Source organism: Panthera uncia, chromosome A2, assembly GCF_023721935.1.
Source record: "Panthera uncia isolate 11264 chromosome A2, Puncia_PCG_1.0, whole genome shotgun sequence".
Lineage (NCBI taxonomy): Eukaryota > Metazoa > Chordata > Mammalia > Carnivora > Felidae > Panthera > Panthera uncia.
Genome location: NC_064816.1, coordinates 110493924 through 110515665, shown reverse-complemented (window position 1 = coordinate 110515665; position 21742 = coordinate 110493924). Strand labels below are relative to the sequence as shown.

Below are 21742 nucleotides of genomic sequence, written 5' to 3'. Positions count from 1 at the left end.
TCTGCCATCTTGTCCTACTCTCTTGACTGGGCCCTTTATGTGACAGCATTCCTGGCCACATTATCTCTCCATATTGTCTCCCTCACAGATTTTATCTTTTCTTCTGCTTCTACCATAGATAAATCCCTATCCCTGTCTCCAGTCTCTCTTTGGCTCCAGAGTCAGCCCTTGACTCACCTTGTCCCTCCAGCTCCTTACTTTTGAACTTTTGGAATCTCCTTCCTTTTGACCTAGTTCAGCCTCATTTTTGAATTGATCTTGACTAAAGTTTCCCTCCTGCTTTCAAAGTGCTGTTGGGAGAGACAGTCTAGCATAGGCATGGAGCATCCCTGCACGTTCCTTCTGAGTGTGTCAAGAATGCAAGGCCCTGATGGTTCTTCACCCAGGCCATCATTCAGGGTTATGTTTGCAGCAGGCAGCCATAAGGGAGGCTCCCAGACAGAGACCAGGCTTGTTTCTGCTCACTATAAAAACAGTGAATTCCCCAGCTCAGTGTTCCTCTCCCTTAACAGTGTTCTGCATGTACAGGCATCTTGGATGGGTCAGTTGTGTCATCATTATGGACTTTAGGGGCATAGGGAATGCCTGCAAATCAACACAAAGCACTGGCTACTTCTTTTGCCATATGTAATAAAATCTTTGGTCTCCGACCCAAAGGTCTCATGCCTTTTGCCAGCATCCATGGAAAACTAATTTGCAAGCTTGTGAGTACGGTAAAATTTCAGACCTGCACAGTTCTTAGCAGGTGTCACCTCTAAGATCCTAACTCCAGTGTACCTTCTGGTATTGCTAGGCAACCAGGTTGCTTCTTATTCCCTGAATGGCTTTTGAGCACTGGTTTTTCTCCATTATACCCTTTCTCACCATTGTTGGTCTGCTGCAACTCTCCTCTGGGTTTAATAGGAGTGTTCCCCACTCATTTCCTGTCTTGGCATTTTGTCCTTTCTCATTATTCCTGTGTAGCACACCTTCTGATGGCCATTAAGGACTAGATTAGAGAACAGAAGGGCCCAGAGAGTCATTCTATTTTAAATGAAAAATCACATGGATTAGGATACAGCTCTCTGAAACTCAAGCTGAGGTTGAATTTGCCATGAGAGAACTCCTACCTCTTTTTTTTTTATTTCTTTTTTAATGTTTATTTATTTTTGAGAGAGAGAAAGAAAGAGAGAGACAGAGAGAGAGAGTGTGAGCCAGGGGAGAGGCAGAGAGAGAGGGAGACACAGAATCCAAAGCAGGCTCCAGGCTCTGAGCTGTCATCACAGAGCCCAATGTGGGGCTCGAACTCACAGACCCTGAGATCATGACCTGAGCTGAAGTCAGATGTTCAACTGACTGAGCCACCCAGGCACCCCAAGAAAACTTCTGGTTGTGATTGTAGACAGAGGATTATGATCTAGGCTCTAGGGAATAGTCATACTTGCCAAACCTTTTATTTGCACAATGGATTTTATGTAAGTAGTATTCCACCCATTATCTCCTCTCACCCTCAAGAAACTTGGGAGGTAATCAGGACAGGTAATCCCAATGTTGTTTTGAAGAGAACCATGACTGGAGGATTAAGTGACCTGCTCAAGGTCACACCACTAGTGAGCAGCAGGACTAGGAGGAGGGCCGGGCGTTTCTGATGCCTGACTGGGCCTTGCCTACGGAATCTTTATGACGGTTACATCATTTGGTGTATAGACCACTCTTTTTTTTTTTTCTAACATTTATTTATTTTTGAGACAGAGAGAGACAGAGCATGCACGGGGGGAGGGCCAGAGAGAGAGGGAGACACAGGATCCGAGGCAGGCTCCAGGCTCTGAGCTGTCAGCACAGAGCCCAACGCAGGGCTGGAACTCACGGAGTGGGAGATCATGACCTGAGCCAAAGTCAGACGCTTAACTGACTGAGTCACCCAGGCGCCCCGGTGTATAGACCACTCGTAACCACAGAGTCAAAGACTGTGCACACTCAGATGGATACTATTAGTGTTTGTTAATTATAAGGAAATCTGAAGTATTTTGCCTACCTAGGGGCAAGTGAAATAAATTATTTTTCTTTACTTAAAAAATTTTTTTTAATTTTTTTTTTTTTTTTTGAAGGAGAGAGATGGAGCATGAGCAGGGGAGGAGCAGAGAGAGAGGCAGACACAGAATTCGAAGCAGGCTCCAGGCTCTAAGCTGTCAGCACAGAGCCCGATGCGGGGCTCAAGCCCACAAACTGTGAGATCATGACCTGAGCCGAAGCCAGACACTAAGCCAACTGAGCCACCCAGGTGCCCTGTGAAATTATTAAAAGTGATACTATGCATCTATAAAAAGGGAAGGCATTTATGTATTGATATGGAATGACCACTAAGAAATATTCCCTTTTTTTAAGATTATTTATTTTGAGAGAGAGAGAGAGAGAGAGAAAGAGAGAGAAAGAACATGTGTGTGAGGGGTAGGGGCAGAAGAGAGAGAGGGAGAAAGAGAATCCCAAGCACAGAGCCTGACATGAGGCTTGATCTCACACGAGATCATGACCTCAGCCAAAATCAAGAGTTGGACAGTTAACCGTCTGAGCCACCCAGGTCACCCAGGTGCTCTTCTTTTTTTTTTTCTTAAAGACACATTTATTCAGCGTCATGATCATACAATTACAGTTAGTAATCAACAGCATGGGTACAAAAACCAAAAAAATCTACATTAAAACCCTTTGTTGGAGTGCATTACACTTTCCACAGAACAGAAACTAAAATAAACTGTTATATAATTAGTCATGAATATAGTCCTCGGGTTTTAGCCCATACACGTGAATATTGTCTAAAACATGACTCCTTTGTGGCAGCTAGGCCCTGCCACCACCGTGCTTGGCTGAGCTCACAAACCTGTTGTAACCTGTAGCTTCCCTGTCACTTCTCTGGCTCTCCTCTCCTGCTAAGCTTCGTTTCCCGACAGTAATTAAAACCTTCTGCCACTGCCATAGCTACTGCTGCTGCTGGAACTGCCACAGCCACCTTGGTTTCTGGTTTGACAAAGTATTGGCCTCCACCACCATAGGGCACAGAGCTTCTGCCTCCAAACTTCCCTCCTTGCAGGGGTCCAAAATTTGAAGATTGATTGTTGTAATTGCCAAAATCATTATAGCTTCCGCCACCTCCAAAATTGCTTCCATCATTACCAAATCCGTTACAGCCGTCCCCACTGCCACCACGTCCACCACCACGATTGCCACCAAAGCCACCTCGCCTGCCACCAAAGCCACCTCGCCCACTGAAGTTTCCCCCACGACCAGAGTTGTCATTCCCACCACAACCACCACCAAAGTTTCCAGGACCACTTTGACCTCTCTGGCTGGATGAAGCACCAGCCATCTCCTGCTTAAATAGGGTTCTCCTCACTTCCAAGCGTGGCCATTCACAGTATGGTATTTTTGAATGACAATCTTGTCTACAGAGTCATGATCATTAAATGTTACAAAAGCAAAATTCTCTTCTTGCCACTACCTTGGTCAGCCATGATTTCAGTCACTTCAGTTTTCCCATTCTGTTCAAAATAATTTCTAGGATGTGTGCTTCAGGGTCTTCTTTAAGGCCACCGACAGAAATCGTTTTCACAGTTAAGCGGGCACCAGGTCTTTGAGACTCGTCTCTTGAGACAGCCCTCTCTGGTTCTACAACTCTTCCATCCACGTTGTGTGGCCTTGCATTCATGGCTGCGTCCACCTCTTCCACAATGGCGTATGTGACAAACCCAAAGTCTCTGGAGCGCTTCGTGTTGGATCTCTCATTACCACACAGTCTGTAAGCGTTCCCCCATTACTCAAAATGGCTCCTCAGACTCTCATCGGTTGGTTCAAAGCCCAAACCTCCGATGAAAAGCTTCTGCAGCTGTTCAGGCCCTTTGGGAGATTCTGACTTAGACATGACAGTCGTTGAGGGGAGATTTAAAGATGATTACTTAGCAGCATCCACAGGCAGAAAGGAGTAATCTGATGAACATAGCTCAGAAATATTCTTAATACTTATTATTTTGACATATTTTAAGACTAAAAAAGTTTCGAAATTTGTACAGAGTTCCTGTCTGCCAGGAACTCTCTGTCTTTACCCAGCTCCCCCAATAATAGCATTGTATATAACCATAAATTGACATTGGTACAATACTATTAATTCATATAAATACTTCATTTGGGTTTCTCAGAAAGTTTTAAATATCTGAGAGAGTGGGGGTATGGTATGCATCCTATTTATTTTAAAAGAGAGGGGAAAGGGTGCATGTGTGTTTATATGCTTCCATATACCTATAAGATTTCTTAAAGGATATATAAGAAGCTAGACACATTGAGTTGCCTCCAGGAAGAACTGGATAGCAGCTCTGGATAGAGAGTATTGGAACCGTGTGTTCGTTTGTACCAATCTATCTATTTTTAAAAAGGGAATGAGGAAAGTTTTTATGTATTCATACAAAATAATCTCTGTTATATTTTTAAATGAAAAACACAAGGTAAATAAGTGTGTACATATCCCATCTACAAAAAAAAAAAAAAAAAAAAAAGAAGGGGGGGAGCTGTGTGTTTTCGCCTCCATATGCACAGATTTCTCTGGAAGGATAGGTACGAAACTGGTAACCATTGGTTTGCCTCCAGGGATTAAAATGGGCAGACAGAAGTGGGAGGGAGACCTTTTGTACCTCTAAATTTGTACCTTTTAAATTTAGACTGTGTGAATTTATTTCCTCTGCAACAAAATAAAGGAAATTGAAAAAAAATAAACCCTGAAATAAATTGCTTTTACCTTGTAATTTTTCCCCCTTTAAAATATTTAGTGGCTTTTCAGCTACTCTCTGGCTAAAATCCAAATTTCTTTACTTGACATTTAGGTTCTTTTTATAACTCGGTCTCATTATTTCCTGCCTGAAGCTTTCTGTTTCACCGACTGTGTTTTGTTTTCTCTCCTCATATGCACTTTTCTTTATTCTCTTCCTGCTCCCTAGCCATCAGAAATCAGCTCGCTTCTGGGACATTGTCCCCCAGTGGTCCAGACCTCTTGAATTTCTCTCTCTTCCAAATTCCTATAATGTCTTGTCTGCCCTACACATTTGGCCCTTCACCCATATTCTCTTGTCAAGGGTATGCATACTCTGTCCCCAAATAAGATTACCAACTTCTTGTGGGTAGTGGCTGAGTATGTGAGTTTTCTGAAATTCCCCTTTCCTGGAAGAGTCTTACACTAGGTTGATGGCCCAGTGATATTGACTAAATCTCTTCTTTGTAGCGATTTTATTCTATGCATATGCTTGCCTGATGTGCTTAAGAATTCCTGGCTGTATTGAGGCAATAAGACATTGTGTATCCATCCAAAAACACCCTAGCAGATAAAAGATAAAAGAGGATAAAGTATGAGTTAAAATTCAAGAAAGCACCTGGTGTTTGAATATTGATATATTTTTAAATATAACATTCCTGGGAAACAAGATACATGATAACATTTTTTTCTTTTGCATTTTGGCTCATGTATTTGGATGCGTTTTGGAAAACAGGCCCTATTTTCCTAGTAACCATGGTGAATTAATTAGCTTTTTTGATATGTTATGAACTGGTTCTTGACATCCTCATTTTCAGTAAATGGCAGAATTGGATTCAAGTCTTGGCAGGTCAGATCAGGGAGCTACATGACTTCTAGCCGGTCATCGTAACAGATATTTGTTGGGTTCCTTTCATTGCAAAGCATTGTATTAAGACTTAATGGAGACGAAGTGTAAAATAGATTCCTCCAGGAACTTCCGCTTGATTACATGTTGCATCTGTCTGGCCCTTGCCCATTTGATGGCTATGCAGTAAGTGTAGCCAGTTGTCAGGAGGCTCTTCATAGGTAGCCTTGGAATTAGAGAAAAAAAATTATGAAGAAGATAGATCTTTGAATCTGAAACCCATAAGAATGAGGAAGCAAACAACAAACAAACAGTAACAGTATTAGCTTATCTTTGATGAAATCTTCACTAGACTCTGTATTTCAGCTATATTGTCTCTTTATCTTGACAGCAACTGATTAAGGCAGGCACTATTGTTACCCACTTTTGCAGATGAGATAGGAGACATGACCGTGATCACACAGCTGAGTGATAGAGCCAGGATTCAAGTGCAGAGATTTTGCCCCTGGGTCCCTATGTTTAATTTTGACTTGTTGTTATTATTTTCCCAAAGATTAGTCACACGGACAAGTAACTTACCAATATACTTGTCTTACTTTAACTAGATCATGAAATCCTCAAGTGGAAGGCTGTGCCTTATTTTCTTGTTTCTTCACACATAATTGTCTATGGCACAGGTTTCTGGACATTGTCTGAACTCAATATCCCAGAATGGAAAAATGCATAAAAAACAACTGTGGCTTATAAATGTGATGTTAATAAGACTATGATACTCAGATTTGAAATTAAACCAACTATGTAGCAGGCAGTGTGAAGTGGTACAAAGAACATGAGTTTTGGAGGACTGGAAATGAGGTCTGTGGAGTGCCTGGCACAGGGAGGTATCTGATACATGGTACTTAGTTAATACAGTGATACTATATGATTTAATCTTTCTCACACACAAGCCTGTTAGGTAGCGTGTTAGCTCAGGCTGCCATAACGGAACACCACAGACTGGGTGGCTTAAACAACAGAAATTTATTTTCTCATAGTTCTGGAGACTCCTCCACATCCCAGATCGAGGTGCAGACAGGTGAGGCCTCTCTTCCTGGCTTACAGGTAGTTCCCTTCTCACCATGACCGTGTCCTCACGTGGACTTTCCTCTCTGCTTGCAGGTGGAGAGAGAGCTCTGGCATCTTTTCTAAGGACACCAACCCTATCAGACAAGGGCCCCACACTTACAACCTCACTTAACTTTTTTTTTATTTTAATTTTATTTTTAAAATTTACATCCAAATTAGTTAGCATACAGTGCAACAATGATTTCAGGAGTAAATTCCTTAATGCTCCTTCCCCATTTAGCCCATCTCCCCTCCCACAACCCCTCCAGTAACCCTCTGTTTGTTCTCCATATTTAAGACTCTCTTCTATTTTGTCCCCCTCCCTGTTTTTATGTTATTTTTGCTTCCCTTCCCTTATGTTCATCTGTTTTGTGTCTTAAAGTCCTCATATGAGTGAAGTTATATGATGTTTGTCTTTCTCTAATTTCGCTTAGCATAATACCCTCCAGTTCCATCCACGTAGTTGCAAATGGCAAGATTTCATTCTTTTTGATTGCCAAGTAATACTCCATTGTGTGTGTGTGTATATATCTGTCTATCTATCTCATATCTTCTTTATCCATTCAGCCGTCGATGGACATTTGGGCTCTTTCCATACTTTGGCTATTGTTGATAGTGCTTCTATAAACATTGGGGTGCATGTGTCCCTTTGAAACAGCATACTTGTATTCCTTGGATAAATACCTAGTAGTCCAATTGCTGGGTTGTAGGGTAGTTCTACGTTTAATTTTTTGAAGAACCTCCATACTGTTTTCCAGAGTGGCTGCACCAGCTTGCATTCCCACCAGCAGTACAAAAGAGATCCTCTTTCTCTGCATCCTTGCCAACATCTGATGTTGCCTGAGTTGTTAATGTTAGCCATTCTGACAGGTGTAAGGTGATATCTCATTGTGGTTTTGATTTGTATTTCCCTGGTCATGAGTGATGTGGAGCATTTTTTCATGTGTCAGTTGGCCATCTGGATGTCTTCTTTGGAGAAGTGTCTATTCATGTCTTTTGCCCATTTCGTCACTGGGTTATTTGTTTTTTGGGTGTTGACTTTGATAAGTTCTTTCTAAATTTTGGATACTAACCTTTTTTCTGATATGTCACTTGCAAATATCTTCTCCCATTTCATCGGTTGCCTTTTAGTTTTGCTGATTGCTTCCTTCTCTGTGTAGAAGCTACTTATTTTGATGAGGTCCCAGTTGTTCATTTCTGCTTTTGTTTCCCTTGCCTCTGGAGAGGTGTTGAGTAGGAAGTTGCTATGGCCAAGATCAAGATCAAAGAGATTTTTGCCTGCTTTCTCCTCAAGGATTTTGATGGCGTCCTGTCTTACATTGAGGTCTTCCATCCATTTTGAGTTTATTTCTGCATATGGTGTAAGAAAATGGTCCAAGTTCATTCTTCTGCATGTCGCCATCCAGTTTTCCCAGCACCACTTGCTGAAGAGACTCTTTATTCCATTGGATATTCCTTCCTGCTTTGTCAAAGATGAGTTGGCCATACATATGTGGGTCCAATTCTGGGTTCTCTATTCTGTTCCATTGATTTGACTGTCTGTTTTTATGCCAGTACCATACTGTCTTGATGATTACAGCCTTGTAGTATAGCTTGAGGTCTGGGATTGTGATGCCTCCTGCTTTGGTTTTCTTTTTCAAGATCGTTTTGGCTATTTGGGGTCTTTTCTGGTTGCACACAAATTTTAGAATTATTTGTTCTAGCTCTGTGAAGAATTCTGGCATTTCATTTAACTTTAATTACCTCCTTAAAGGCCTTATCTCCAAACCCTTTTACCAGGGTCTTGGGGCTTCAACATCTGAGTTTGGGGGGAATACAGTTCAGTCCATAATAAGTAGTTACTTTTCCCATTTTACCAATGGGGAAATAGATATTCAAAGGAATGGTCCTGTTCTTCCATGAAGCCTGATTGTGTTGTCAGATATGCTGACTACTTGTATTTCTTTCCACGGGTTTTTTCCTTCTTACAACCAAAAAGAGTTCCACCACCGAGTCCTTCCTTCCTTCCTTCCTTCCTTCCTTCCTTCCTTCCTTCCTTCCTTCCTTCCAGAGAGAGAAAGAGCCTGTGCACAAGCAGGGGAGGGGGAGAGAGGGAGAGAGAGAGAGAGAGAGAGAGAGAGAGAGAGAGAGAATCCCAAGCAGTCTCCATGCTGTCAGTGGAGAGCCTGATGCGGGGCTTCAACTCACGAACTGTGAGATCATGACCTGAGCCAACTGATCCACAAGGTGCCTTGCATCTAATCTTTGCTAAAGGTATTTTTTCTAAGAGTCTGTAGCATCTTTTCTTTGGATAGTCCTGTGAAACCCTGACAGTTTTCCCCCCTTATTTTCTCACTTTTATGCCTTCACCTCTCTTGTGCTATTTTATAGTTAGATGAGACCACAGGGGTGATAATGATTGATTAGTTGATTAGTTCCACTTTCTCTACATCACAGAACAGGAAGCATGACATAGCCAGGAGTGTCAGGTCTTCCATTCCCAAAGCTGGGAATGGAAGGTTGTTTAGCATACAACAGACTCTAGATGGCATTATCTTGTTTCCCTCTCACCAGAAACCATGTTATTCTCCCTCTGAAGGCTGTGAACATTATAACTCGATATTGTGTACTTCATGGCTTCTGCGTACTCGTGTCTTCTACTACTTAATGTCATCTATTCTCTCTGTCTTATCAGTTTCAGTCAAATTGGTATTTTTTTGTGTCTTGAGTTCAAATCTCACTTAGAGAGAATCTGTCCTGGTTCAGCCAGTCAAGCATCCCTTTAGGTTACTGGCCAGCTTATGGTCTCATTACGTATATTACTCCAGTACAATGGAAACAGTTTTTCATCTATCATGCCTTGAGGGAAATGTTCTTTGCGAATATACAATAACTTTTCTTCTAATGTTGTGTTTACGTCTATTCTATAAGGCAGTCTAGTGTTACGGTTAACATTCAAGTTCTGGATTAAGAATATCTGGGTTTCGCAGTGTCTGGGTGGCTCAGCTCAGGTCACGAGCTCATGGTTTGTGAGTTTGATCCCCACATCAGGTTCTGCGCTGACAGTGCAGAGCCTGTTCGGGGTTCTCTTTCTCTCCCTCTCTCTCTGCCCCTCCCATGCTCTCTCTCTCTCTCTCAAAATAAATAAATATAAAAACTTAAAAAATTTTTAATTAAAAAAAAGTGTCTTATTTTAAACTCTACTTGTACCACTTACGAGGTATAACAAGCTTGGGGAACTTCACTTCCCTGTGCCTCAATTTCCTCATCTGTAAAATGAAGATGAAAATATAGCCTCTACCTCATAGAGCTGTGAGGATTCAAAGTTCAGGTGGATAAGCCCTTAGCACAGGGCATGCATATAGTAAGTGCCTGGTAAGTATTAGTTATTTCTAATTGATTGAATATTTTTGCTCACTAGGAAGGAGAATGCCAGTTTTTTGCTAAGGATATCTCTAATTGTAAATTTACAAATGAGCTTTTAGATACATGCTCTGTGACAGATGAAGTAACATGATTATTAAGGCTGTTATCTCCTGATGAAATTCATTCATCAATTTTACAAGTGTTTATAAATACAGTCATTGGGAATATAAGATTAATTAGACAGAGTCTCTACCTGTGATCTACTTGGGGAGACAGGCATCTAAATAATAATAAATCAACCTGAAAATGGTGGCACAGAGAAACAGAGAAAGTGTTCAACTTGCCCTAGACAGGGGCAGAAGCACGTCAAAGTAGATTACAGTTTGGAGGAGATACTTGATTGGCCCTAAATAAAGAACAGGGTGTGGGAAAGCATTTCTGGCAGAGGTAACAGCAGAGATGAGAGATAATATGATACTTTCAAGAACCCTGTAGGTTGTGCAATGGATCTTTAATCTTTTATCCTAAAGGCAATGTGGAGTCCTTGGGCGGGGGGTGTGCTTTTGTTTTAAAATCTACCTTTATTGTTTTCCTCTTTTGATAAAAGTCGTATGTGCACATTATGAAAAGACAAGTAACACACTACAGAGGTATATGCATGGAAACTGAAGATTTCCAATAATTCCTTCCCTTGTCCCCTGAAATAATTACTACTACAAAGAGTTTGGAGTATATTTCTCTATTTTTCTTTCTCTCTATGCACACAGTAACAAATATATGGTGATTATTATTATAACAGGAGAAGAATATCTTCTGTGTGCTTTTTATATATCTTTCAATGATTTAGTATCGAAGTTTTTCAGCAGGATATTAAGTTTGGAGGGAAAACTGGGGGTAGGGTTGAGGCGCCAAGGCTGGAGAAAGGGAGGCAATCTCTGCCTCAATAGATAAAGTTGAGTTTCTGGACTTATAAATACTCATCAAGGCCAGCTAAGTCCCATGCTCCCTATGAAGTTTTTTTCTAATCATCTGAGATCACAATGCTAGCTCTCCCTCCTAAAACTTGTCCACTTTCCTCTCAGATGTGTATAATTTACTATGGAATTTAGCACATTCACATTGCATTGGAATCATCTGTTTACTCGTCTTTTCTACTCAAACATGAAATTCTTAATGGCAATGCCTTTAAACAAAATCTTATATACCTAGCGCCTAGCATACAGTAAGGCTCAATGAATGTTTGATGAAGGCAAATGACTGGTTTTGTTCAGCCCAACTGGCAGAAATATGTATCAGGCATTTGGATAAAAAGATTAGAAACAGTTCCCTTGTCTGTAAAATGAGGCCTGTAATATATTTTTCTTTACAAGAATTAGTAAAACAAGTTTAATGCAATGCAATCTTAAATTCTTTTAAGGATTAAAACGAACTATTGTATTTGAAACACTTAACACAGTGACAGGTGTAGTAGTCACAGGTTATTGTCATGAAGATGAGCCAAATACAGGAAAAGCCATAAAGGCAGGGGGAATTTTCAGGTGTCATTGGGCACCTTCAGAGTTTGACAGAAAATGTCATAATGTATCTTGGGGATAATCTAGGAAAGCCTTCAGGGACAAGGATTTAGAAATCTCCTACAGCCTTAGAAATCCAGAAGTCCTGGAGTAGGATCAAAAGTTCAAATAACAACAGTGGTCAGTCAGGAAGCTAGTGAAAAAAAAATTGGGAACGCTGGCTACACATTAGAATCACCCGGGAAACTGATGGCAAAGCAATGGGCCAGCTCCTATCCTGAAGTAATCAGAATTTCCAGGAGTAGGTCCCCAACACGAGTATGTCTTTAAATTTTTTCAGGTGAGTCTAATGTGCAGCCAGGGGTGAGATCCACTGCAATTCTAAAACCAATGAGGGCAAGATAGGTGAACAGGTGTGTCATTTCTCACTCCTGCTGATTGTTGCAATAGTATTTGCCAGCTTCTTTGTAAAAGTGCAGATTTCCATGTGAAGTTACCCAAATTTAAAAATGTTGGCAAGTAATTTATAATGTTAAAACAAAGAAGAAAAACAACGAAACCCCGCGGGAATCAAAGAAAACATGGATAGTGGCCCAGTTGGCCACCAGTTCATAACCTCCCTTGCAGTTCAACCTGCGGGTAGAAGAAGCAAACTGATACTGAAAGTGGTTATTTAACACTTTGCCCAAGACTGCACAGCAAGTCAGAATGGGAGTCGGGACTAAAACATAGTTCTTTGGAATTTAGTTAATATTCCTTCTTTTTCAGGAGAGGAACACTTGGAGGTGCACAATAAAACATAAGTAAGGATAAAGTGCGTTCCAGGCTGAAGGAAGCCCCAAAGCACTGCCTCGGGCATCCCATAATCAACAAACCCCGGCGATTCCTAAAACGTAGGAAAGTAAAATCAGGACTCCGGCGGGGGGGGGGGGGGGGGGGGGGGGGGAAGAACCAGACACGCATGCGCCGTCCACAGGTAGCGCCGCGGAGAGGCGTCTTGTCTGGACAGGCGATGAATTACGACCTCTGCTGGCGGCGTCACGACTTCTGCCGTAAATGCGGTGTTTGGCGCGTGCGCGTCTTTCCTTTTCGGAGTCCCTAAGCTGCCGCTGGCGTTGAAGTGTTCTCAGTTCGCCGCTCCGGCTGTCGCCATGGTGAAGCTGAGCAAAGAGGCCAAGCAGAGGCTGCAGCAGCTCTTTAAGGGCGGCCAGTTTGCCATCCGCTGGGGCTTTATTCCTCTCGTGATTTACCTGGGTCAGTAGGAGGAGAACCTGGAAGGAGACGGGAGGGAAGGGTATGCGGAGGCCTTGCCTCCATTTTTGGCTTTCTAGGGCGGGAGACAGAAACCGGACCACGCCGTGCACGTCCTTTGATGTTGTCTAGTCAGTGGGGTCGGTCTAACCTGAGTTCAAGTTCTTGTCTGTACTGTTTTTTTAATGGTCTTTAACAAGTTTTTTAAATTCTCATTCTATTTTTACATCTATAAAATGGAGGTGACCTACCTTTGAGGATTGTTGGGAGAGTTAGGCGACCTGATATATTTGAAAGCGACCCCTCATTCTGTCATTAGGTGGGTTTTCCTGGCATTTGTCCTCACTTCTACAGGTGGTCCTAAATAGAAAGAGGCCTGTAGACCTCGTGGATATGCCCCTGTCCTGAAGCATGATTATGACAATAGTTTTTGCTTTCTTAGTTGCACAGTGAAGAGTTTGGATGATTTTTGTTAGGATCTCATTTTATAGGTGAGGGAATGGAATCAGAGAAATTTCTTTCGGAAGGACACACAGCTGTTAAGTGGGGAACTATGAACTCAAGTAATGGGGTATCAAGGCCCGTACTTTTTTTTTTTTTTTTTTAATGTTTATTTATTTTTGAGAGAGAGTGCGATTGGAAGAAGAACAGAGAGGGGGAGACACAGAATCAGAAGCAGGCTCCAGGCCCCGAGTACAGAGCCTACTGGGAGGCTGGAACCCATAGACCAACTGGAAGATCATGACCTGAGCTGAAGTCTGAGGTTTAACTGGCTAAGCCGCCTAAACACCCCTTCAAGGCCCATACTCTTAACCACTGTGCTGTACTGCAAACATTTAAGTACTTAGACAAATATTGACACCTAGGGCTGTACATTGGGACTTTATCCTATTTCTAGTCTTGGATAGTTTTTTGTTTTTCTGGGTTTTTTTTGTTTTTTTGTTTTTTTGAAGTATAGGTGATACACAATGTTATATTACTTTCAGGTGTACAATGTGGTGGAAAGGAAAGGTTCCAGCTCTATCAGTTGAGCATACAGTTTGATATTTTCTAAAACTCAGTTTCACACTTTTAAAACCCTGTGATTTTAACAAGGTGCTGCTTCCTGTTTGTTTTAGGTGTACTGCATTGTTCAAGATAAAGTACGTTCACTCTTAGTCTTGACAGAGCCCTTAATTTTGCTGGATGTTTTCCAGGTAGCTGTCACTCCGATTTCCCCATGCAATGTAAACCTACCAGTAATCTGGGGATACTTTGGTATAAAGACTTAAAAAGATCTTTTCCTACCTATTTTGAATGCTTTTTTGTTTGTTTTTAAGCATTATTCTGGAGTTTAGCAACTTTGTATAGGTGTCAAGGATTAGAACACATAGTTGTGATAGCCTGCTCTTACAAGCTGTGTACCCCCTCTTTCTCTGCCCCCCCCCAACTTTGATTTAATGGTAGAAGGACCCAGTTTACTTAGTCAAACACTAGGACGAGCTCTCCTTTTAGCTAAGAAAGTTATGAGGACTTAGGTCCTTCCCCTTCTGTGTGCCTCCTTTTTCCATTGATGCATGTAGGGGGTCCTTTTTTTAGCTTGCACTTTGGACCCTTTGATTTCTTTGCTGCTCTATAAATCTTTATATCTATCTTTCGCTCCTCCCTTTTTTGTTTTGTGGTTCCTTTTCTATAGCTAGAAAGTTGTAGCTGGTTGCTACATTCTGTGTATCAAGGGCTTTGGTCCGAAGAGAATGCTTCCCTTACTCACCCCCTCCCTTCCCCACCCCCCCACCCCCCCCCCGGAGTTTATTTTTCCTATTGTGCCCACTGGAGGTATTCTCTTTCTTAGCACTACCATTATGATGATTTTTCACCCTAGCTTCCAACTCAAGTTGACGGTAATGTTAGAGCTATCTTTTTAGTAATTCTTCCTTGTTAATCATTGTCTTTTTCCTTTCACTGCGTAGAAATTTAATCTTTTCTTTTCTTTTCTTTTTATTTTTTTAAATTTTTTTAATTTACATCCAAGTTAGCTTATAGTGCAACAGTGATTTCAGGGATAGATTCCTTAATGCCCCTTACCCATTTAGACCGTCCTCCTCCCACAACCCCTCCAGTAACCAGTTTTTTCTCCATATTTAAGAGTCTCTTATGTTTTGTCTCCCCCTGTTTTTATTTTTGCTTCCCTTCCCTTATGTTCATCTGTTTTGTATCTTAAAGCCCTCATAGGAGTGAAGGCATGAGATATTTGTCTTTCTCTAATTTCACTTAGCATAATACCCTCTAGTTCCATCCGTCTAGTTGCAAATGGCAAGATTTCGTTCTTTTTGATTGCCATGTAATACTTTATTGTACATATATACCACATCTTTATCCATTCATCCATCGATGGACATTTGGGCTCTTTTCATATTTTGGCTGTTGTTGACAGTGCTGCTATAGAAATTTAATTTTATGTCCAACCTAGTTCCCAGGCAGTTTCTTTTTCTTCTCCCCCTCAGCTCTCAGTAAAACCTAGAACTGTGGATTGAATTTAGGTTTAAACATAACTTTTAGGGCTTCAGGGAGTACATGGGAATATAGTGCCATAAAATAGAACAGTGGCATGATGATAATCTGTTTGGACATTAACCAGTAGGAAGATTTTAATGAATTACCTATTGGAAGACAATTCTCCATGGTGTCTTGAATTTCTACAAATCTTGTGAGTAGAGATTCTGACCACCTTTTGTTCCATATTTTTAAGGATGTTTGTGGAGTGAACAGCCTTGGAAAACAGTATCTCCTTTTAGAGCAAAGGGGAAGCAATGCTCACTACCCATCACAAAAGACTGTGTTTCCCTAAACTCAGGGTTTATCTAAAAATGATGATATTCTGACTATACTTATTGCTAGGAGTAATGAACTGTCCTTTGTTTTTGACTCACGATCTTGTGTCTTCTACCAGCATCTGTGAAACTGGCAGGCTAGTTTGTTGTCTTGAAAATGGGGTAAAATTTCATACCACTCACAGTTCTTGATGCTTACTTTAATTTTAATCAACAAATTAGATATATGTTATCCAGTTAATAAATATATTTTAAATGGTAAAAGGTTTATTTGATCATACTTGTAACAAGAGTGTTGACTTAATTAGATTGTTAAACAATAACTTGGTGTTTTCTCCTCTCTTTTTATTTCCAGTCTTTGATTGCTTTATAAAAAGAGGTTTATCGAAAAGAGGATAAAATAAGATATCCTCAATTGTTTTTTTAAAAGTTGAGTTTTTTAAATATTGTTTAAAAAAAATCTTTAAAAAAAAGCTGAGCCTGGGTTGCTCAGTTGGTTAAGGGTCTGACTTTGGCTCAGATCATGATCTCCCAGTTTGTGGGTTCAAGCCCTGCATCAGGTTCTGTGTTGACAGCTCAGAGTCTGGAGCCTGCTTCAGATTCTGTCTCCCTCTCTGCCCCTCCCCCTCTGTCGCACGCACATGCTCTCTTTCTCTTTTTCTTTCTCTCTCTCTCTCTCTCTCAAAAATAAACATTAAAAAATTAAAAAAAAATTCATTTTGTTCTTTGTAGTCTTTTACCCAGTATGATGGTAGTCGTGGCACCTTTTTTTAGTAAAGACTAATAATGAAAGTGCGTTCTAAGGGCTACGTGCTAATTGTGTATATAATAAGGATAAGGTTATTTGTCCTCCTTATTGGTTAGTCCTGGACATAATCTCATACCCTAGTTAAGACTCAAGACTTCTATAGCACACAGGTAACTTTAGATGGTGCTAGTAGATGTGGATATCATTCTAGCCTACCCTAGGTTGATTTGAAAAGAAAAATTCTTGATTACAAATGTTTTGTCTGCTACGGTTTTAATTGCTATTTATTCTGTTTCTCTCTCCTCTCCCTTCCCTCCAGGATTCAAGAGGGGTGCAGATCCTGGAATGCCTGAACCAACTGTTTTGAGGTACTGCTCTTACAAATAAACATTGCAGGGCAAATGTTCATCTGTTAGCACTGAATCACTAGGAAGCAAGAGTTGTAGTGGTAGGCATTGTAAATGGAGCTGTACTAGTCAGTACAGTTTTGGGCTGTTGGGAAATTGCAGCAGTTTGTAGACCAGTCTAGCTTGTGTTATCAGGTAAGTACTTTCTTTCCCCTTCCTAATTTGATTTTACTGTGCTGTGTTATAATCGTAATTAAATGTATTTAAAAGAAAAAGAAGTAATGTATCATCCTACCACTTTGAAAGGTGAATAAACTTTTTAATTAGCCATATTTCTGTTTTCATTCAGCCTTTTATGTCATTTTAACAAGAATACATAGGATTTTATTTTCTTCACCTAAAATTACAATTGATGTCTCATATTTTCAACTTGTTGATCACTTACCATTTAGGTTTTCAATTTTCAGTAGTTTATATAATAGTATAGTGAACATTTTAAGAAAGATTTTATAGGTTTTGATTTATTTCCTTATAATAAATTCTCAAGGGAGTAAGTCTAAGTGTATGAACATTTATGGCTCTGAAAATGCATTGTCAAATTTCTATGTCAGAAAGTCTTGCCAGTAGTGGATAAGCACTTGTGAAAACTTCACATACCCACAGTATACATGTTTGTGTACTCACAAACGTATGTATATGTTCACACATGAACATACATATATACATCTTCTGTATACAAATGTGTATTTATATATAAAGGCAGAATCTGTAATAGGCAGGTTTGCTGTAAAGGACTGATAATTTGTGGCACGATGATGACCAGGGTCTGTCCGGGTGCTGCGTGATTTCATTTTGACTTTCTGTCTTACGGATATTTCTTGTGGATTGCTCTAACAGACTTTTCACTGGCTATTCTAGGTCTTCTGTTCCTTCAAACTCCTACTCTAAGCCTTTTTTTTTTTTTCCTAGAATGGTCAGAAAATAATAGTAATATCTCTAACAGTCACCTACAATGCATTAGCCACTGTTTTAGGTGGTTTATTTACAGTGTCTGTAATTGTCACTTCAGTACTTGAGAGCAGGTCACAGAGTCGGTAGGTGGTGGAGTGTGTCAGTCTCCAAAGCCTACACTCTTTCCACTGGGCCATGTGGGCTCCCCCAGATAATCTTACCACTTTTCTTAGCACACTGCCATCTGATAACGAATTTCCTTCATCCCCTCTACCTTACCAGCTTCTCCTTTCTCACCAGAAGGGGTTTTTCTTATAAGTTTCCACTGTATATGCCCTCAATTTGTCCATTTCTGCAGTTACTCTCTTCTTCCCTGATAAAGTTCTTCAATAAATGGTCTTCACTGCTGTTTTTCTTCACTTTGCTCTCCCTTTAACCATTTATGGTTTGGCTTAAAACTGGTTTCAAGTGGTCCCCACGAAGTTGCTTTTTTCTTAGCCTCTACATTTTGAACTATGAAATGGGGACTTGAGGTAATGTATCTGCTATTTACTAGCTGATTGAACTCAGACCAGTTATTTTCACAGGGAAATACTAACTACCTTAGGAAGCATCAGAGATGGGATTGCCTGCTCACGCTGTGTGAACATTTTCCAAGTACTGGAAATTATCATCAAATACCTTTTCCCAAGAGGCCATTAACTTTTCTAGGGTGATGTTTCCTCTATATAAATTGTGTATAATATCTGCTTCATAAAGTTTTCATGAGGATTGAATAAAAATATTGTATATGAAGTATGAGTACTTGGCAAGTAATATGTAAGCAATATACTGTTAATAATTTTTAATCTTTTCTGTGTCATCTTCTTTACCTCAGTTCTTTATCATGTGAGAACTTGGTCTAGCACAAGCTACTGCATGCTTCCCAGAATAAACTATATTTTTGTGCCTTTGCTCCAGTGCTTGTGCTCCCTCAGCCTAGAGTGCTCTTTCCCTTGTTTCTACTTGATGAAAACCTATGTCTAGAAAAGCCCAGTCTCAAATGTCATCACTTAAATCTTTTCCCCCTTCTCCTAGCTGAGACCTCTCCATTTTTTTGCATTCCCATAATATTCTTTTGTGTGCATCATTCTCTGCCTTATATTATGCTTGTTGCTTATTTAAAGTACGTCTTGTCCTATAAGTACCTAAAGTAGTTGTCAACAAGAGTCGAATTAATTAAATGACGCTGACCTCTTAGTGGCTTTTTGGATAAGAATTGATGTAGGATTGCTCTTGTGGTAGGACTTTTAGAGTGGATCTGCAAGCTGGGGTAAAGCATTTTATGTGCCCCAGGTCAGGTGATAGAGGATCCAGAGATGGGAATAGAATGTGCTCTTCTGTTGTACTTCTTTTTGGCTTCAATTGTCCCACCAAGAGTTGACCCTTCACAGCTACCACAGTCTGGATGAAGCAGTCAGCCCCTGCTCTTTCATTTCTTCACCATGTGTTGCCTTAGTGCTCCTCTCTCTTTGCTGCTCTCTCATTCTTTTCTGTCATTAGGGACGTCTTCTGGTTTCCTTCCAGGGATATTTGTAATTTAGATAAGAATTGGTTGAGGGCCTGAAAAGGGTTATTCAGTTAGAGAATTTCATATACTGTGCTGCTTGTGCTATGGAGGCCGACAGAGAGACCTTCCTGTGTTGCCTGTACTATACCCTGAAAGGAACAGAATTAGCTAGGATTTTTATTAATGTAAATGTTTTATTAATATAAAATTTGTTCATTAATGTCAAGTTTATATATAAATTTATTATTTTTTAATGTTTATTTATTTTTGAGACAGAGACGGAGCATGAGCAGGGAAGGGGCAGAGAGAGAGGGACACAAAATCCAAAGCAGGCCCCAGGCTCTGAGCCGTCAACACAGAACCCGAAATTTATTTGTTATAATGCTTATATATAGTTCATGATTTACTGGTCTGTTTCCCTTGCTAAGTTATAGGGTTCCTAGGGATTAGGACCATATTTATTTTAGTGTCCTCTTTCACCCAGATGGTGCATTATATGTGGTCAGCAAATGTTGGTTGATAGGAGTCTATATTCAAAATGCAGTACTTTAATAAACACAGAGCAGTAATGAGTAAAACACTTAGGCAAAATATATGAACACTGAGGTTTAATCAAGAGGATCATTGTTCCCATTATCTGTGTAAGGCCAAGGAAGATTTTCTTTTCTCTTTATTTTGGATACTCCTTACCATAGAGGAGTAGCCCCTAGTAGTTGAATAGTTTTTTGTTTTTTGTTTTTTTAATTTTTTTAATCTTTATTTATTTTTAAGGGACAGAGACGGGGCATGAACAGGAGAGGGGCAGGGATAGAGGGAGACACAGAATCTGAAACAGGCTCCAGGCTCTGAGCTGTCAGCACAGAGCCTGACGTGGGGCTCAAACCCACAAACTGGAAGATCATGGCCTGAGCCAAAGTCGGATGCTTAACAGACTGAGCCACCCAGGGCTCCCTTGAGTAGTTTATTTTTATATCTTAAGTGTATGCAAAAATCCTTGGGGCTTAATGGAAAATTTTAATACACTTTTGAAAATTGGAAATAGATGCATGTTGGTTTTTTTTCCCAGGCAAAGGGAAATACTTTTTAAAAATAGAATGTTCAAGTTATCATTTTGTAATGTGATTTCATTTAACGTGACATATTACTAGAAATCACATTTTTAATCAGCAAGGCATAGAAATAAAACACCTCAACAAAAACAAAACAAAACAAAAAACACCTTTTGTCTTCCTCCAGAATCCTCTTAGGAAATAGTTTAGAAGTTTGGGCAAGTTAGTGGCTGGAATGATTGAGGTAAGAGTTAGTTGAGGCTGAAATGGAGGCTAATAATTGCCCCTGGGATTTGTGTGGTACAAAGGTTAAGAGCACCTGGGTAACATCCCACTCTGCTGCTTAAGTTAGGTAACCATCTCAAAGCCTTGGTTTCCATGTATTTAAAATAAAGGTCATAATTGGGAGTTGGAAACTTTCCACACAGTAGTGACCCATAGAAAGCATTCAGTGTTATTTTCAGCTTTACTGAGATGGTATCTAATACTGATGCCATTTTGTATTGTGGGTTCATCAGTCCTTCATGTTAATGAAAATTACGAATCATTTATCTTTTGATCTCAACTTGTTTTCCTCTTTGTTTATAATAGGTAACCACACTGAAAAGTAACAAAACTGTGTTTCTTTAAATATATGTCTCTATGTTTGATTTTTTTTTTTTTTTGGCTCGGTGAGATTGATCCTTGTCTTAAAGTATCTCTGAATTTGATAGACGAGTAAACACAAACATAAATGTATAAAATCTTCTAGTTCTTAAACTATGTTCAAGTTTTGTACTTTGGGGTTTAATTTATTTCTCCTCTTCACAAACATTTTAGCTTACTTTGGGGATAAAGGTCATCTGGATTTGGAAGCAATCAGTGAACAGGAACAACATGGAAGGTGTGCACTCTGGCTGGGATGAGAGATGGGACATCGTTCAGACATTCACCAGTTGAATGGCACAGGGCTCTTCTCAGATGAATCGGTGGCAGTGGAACCTCTACCGACTTATTTATCATAGACTGTATCTAAATAAATGTTTTTAACAATGTTATGTCTTGAGTCCTTATTGAATTGAATATAATGGACCACTAGGTAAAAATTTAGCCTTTTGTACTTTTTCTAAACAGTGAATCTATATATGTGTCTAGATGCTACCTTGAAAAATAAAACTTTCGGGGCACCTGGATGGTTCTGTCGGTTGAGTGTCCAACATTTGATTTTGGCTCAAGTCATGATCCCAGGGTCGTGGGATCAAGCCCTGCATCCGGTTCCCCATTCAGTGTAGAACCTGCCTGGGATTCTCTTGCTCGTTTCCTCTGTCCCCTCCCCTGCTTGCTCTCTTTCACTTTCTCTCTCAAACAAATAAATAGAACTTTCAAGTTCAATCCTGGCCATTCACTTAACAAGGGGGTTCCACTTTCCTTTTGCATTGAATTAATAACTCCCTCTGGGATGTTCTAAGGTAGTAAAAGT

The 21742-nt window shown here is 40.2% G+C and overlaps 2 protein-coding genes across 2 annotated transcripts; one reads left to right on the top strand and one right to left on the bottom strand.

Annotated features, from left to right (window-relative positions):
* Nucleotides 1–2587: 2587 nt before the first annotated feature.
* Nucleotides 2588–3422, bottom strand: LOC125930839 (heterogeneous nuclear ribonucleoprotein A1-like). The gene has a single exon (XM_049642915.1). It carries the CDS (start codon nucleotides 3338–3340, stop codon nucleotides 2879–2881), a length of 462 nt encoding a protein of 153 aa, XP_049498872.1. The 5' UTR covers nucleotides 3341–3422; the 3' UTR covers nucleotides 2588–2878.
* A 9239-nt stretch (nucleotides 3423–12661) lies between these two features.
* Nucleotides 12662–21320, top strand: TOMM7 (translocase of outer mitochondrial membrane 7). The gene is made up of 3 exons (XM_049642922.1): nucleotides 12662–12832; nucleotides 16707–16755; nucleotides 21103–21320. Exons 1-3 carry the CDS (start codon nucleotides 12730–12732, stop codon nucleotides 21116–21118), a joined length of 168 nt encoding a protein of 55 aa, XP_049498879.1. The 5' UTR covers nucleotides 12662–12729; the 3' UTR covers nucleotides 21119–21320.
* The last annotated feature ends 422 nt before the right edge of the window (nucleotides 21321–21742 follow it).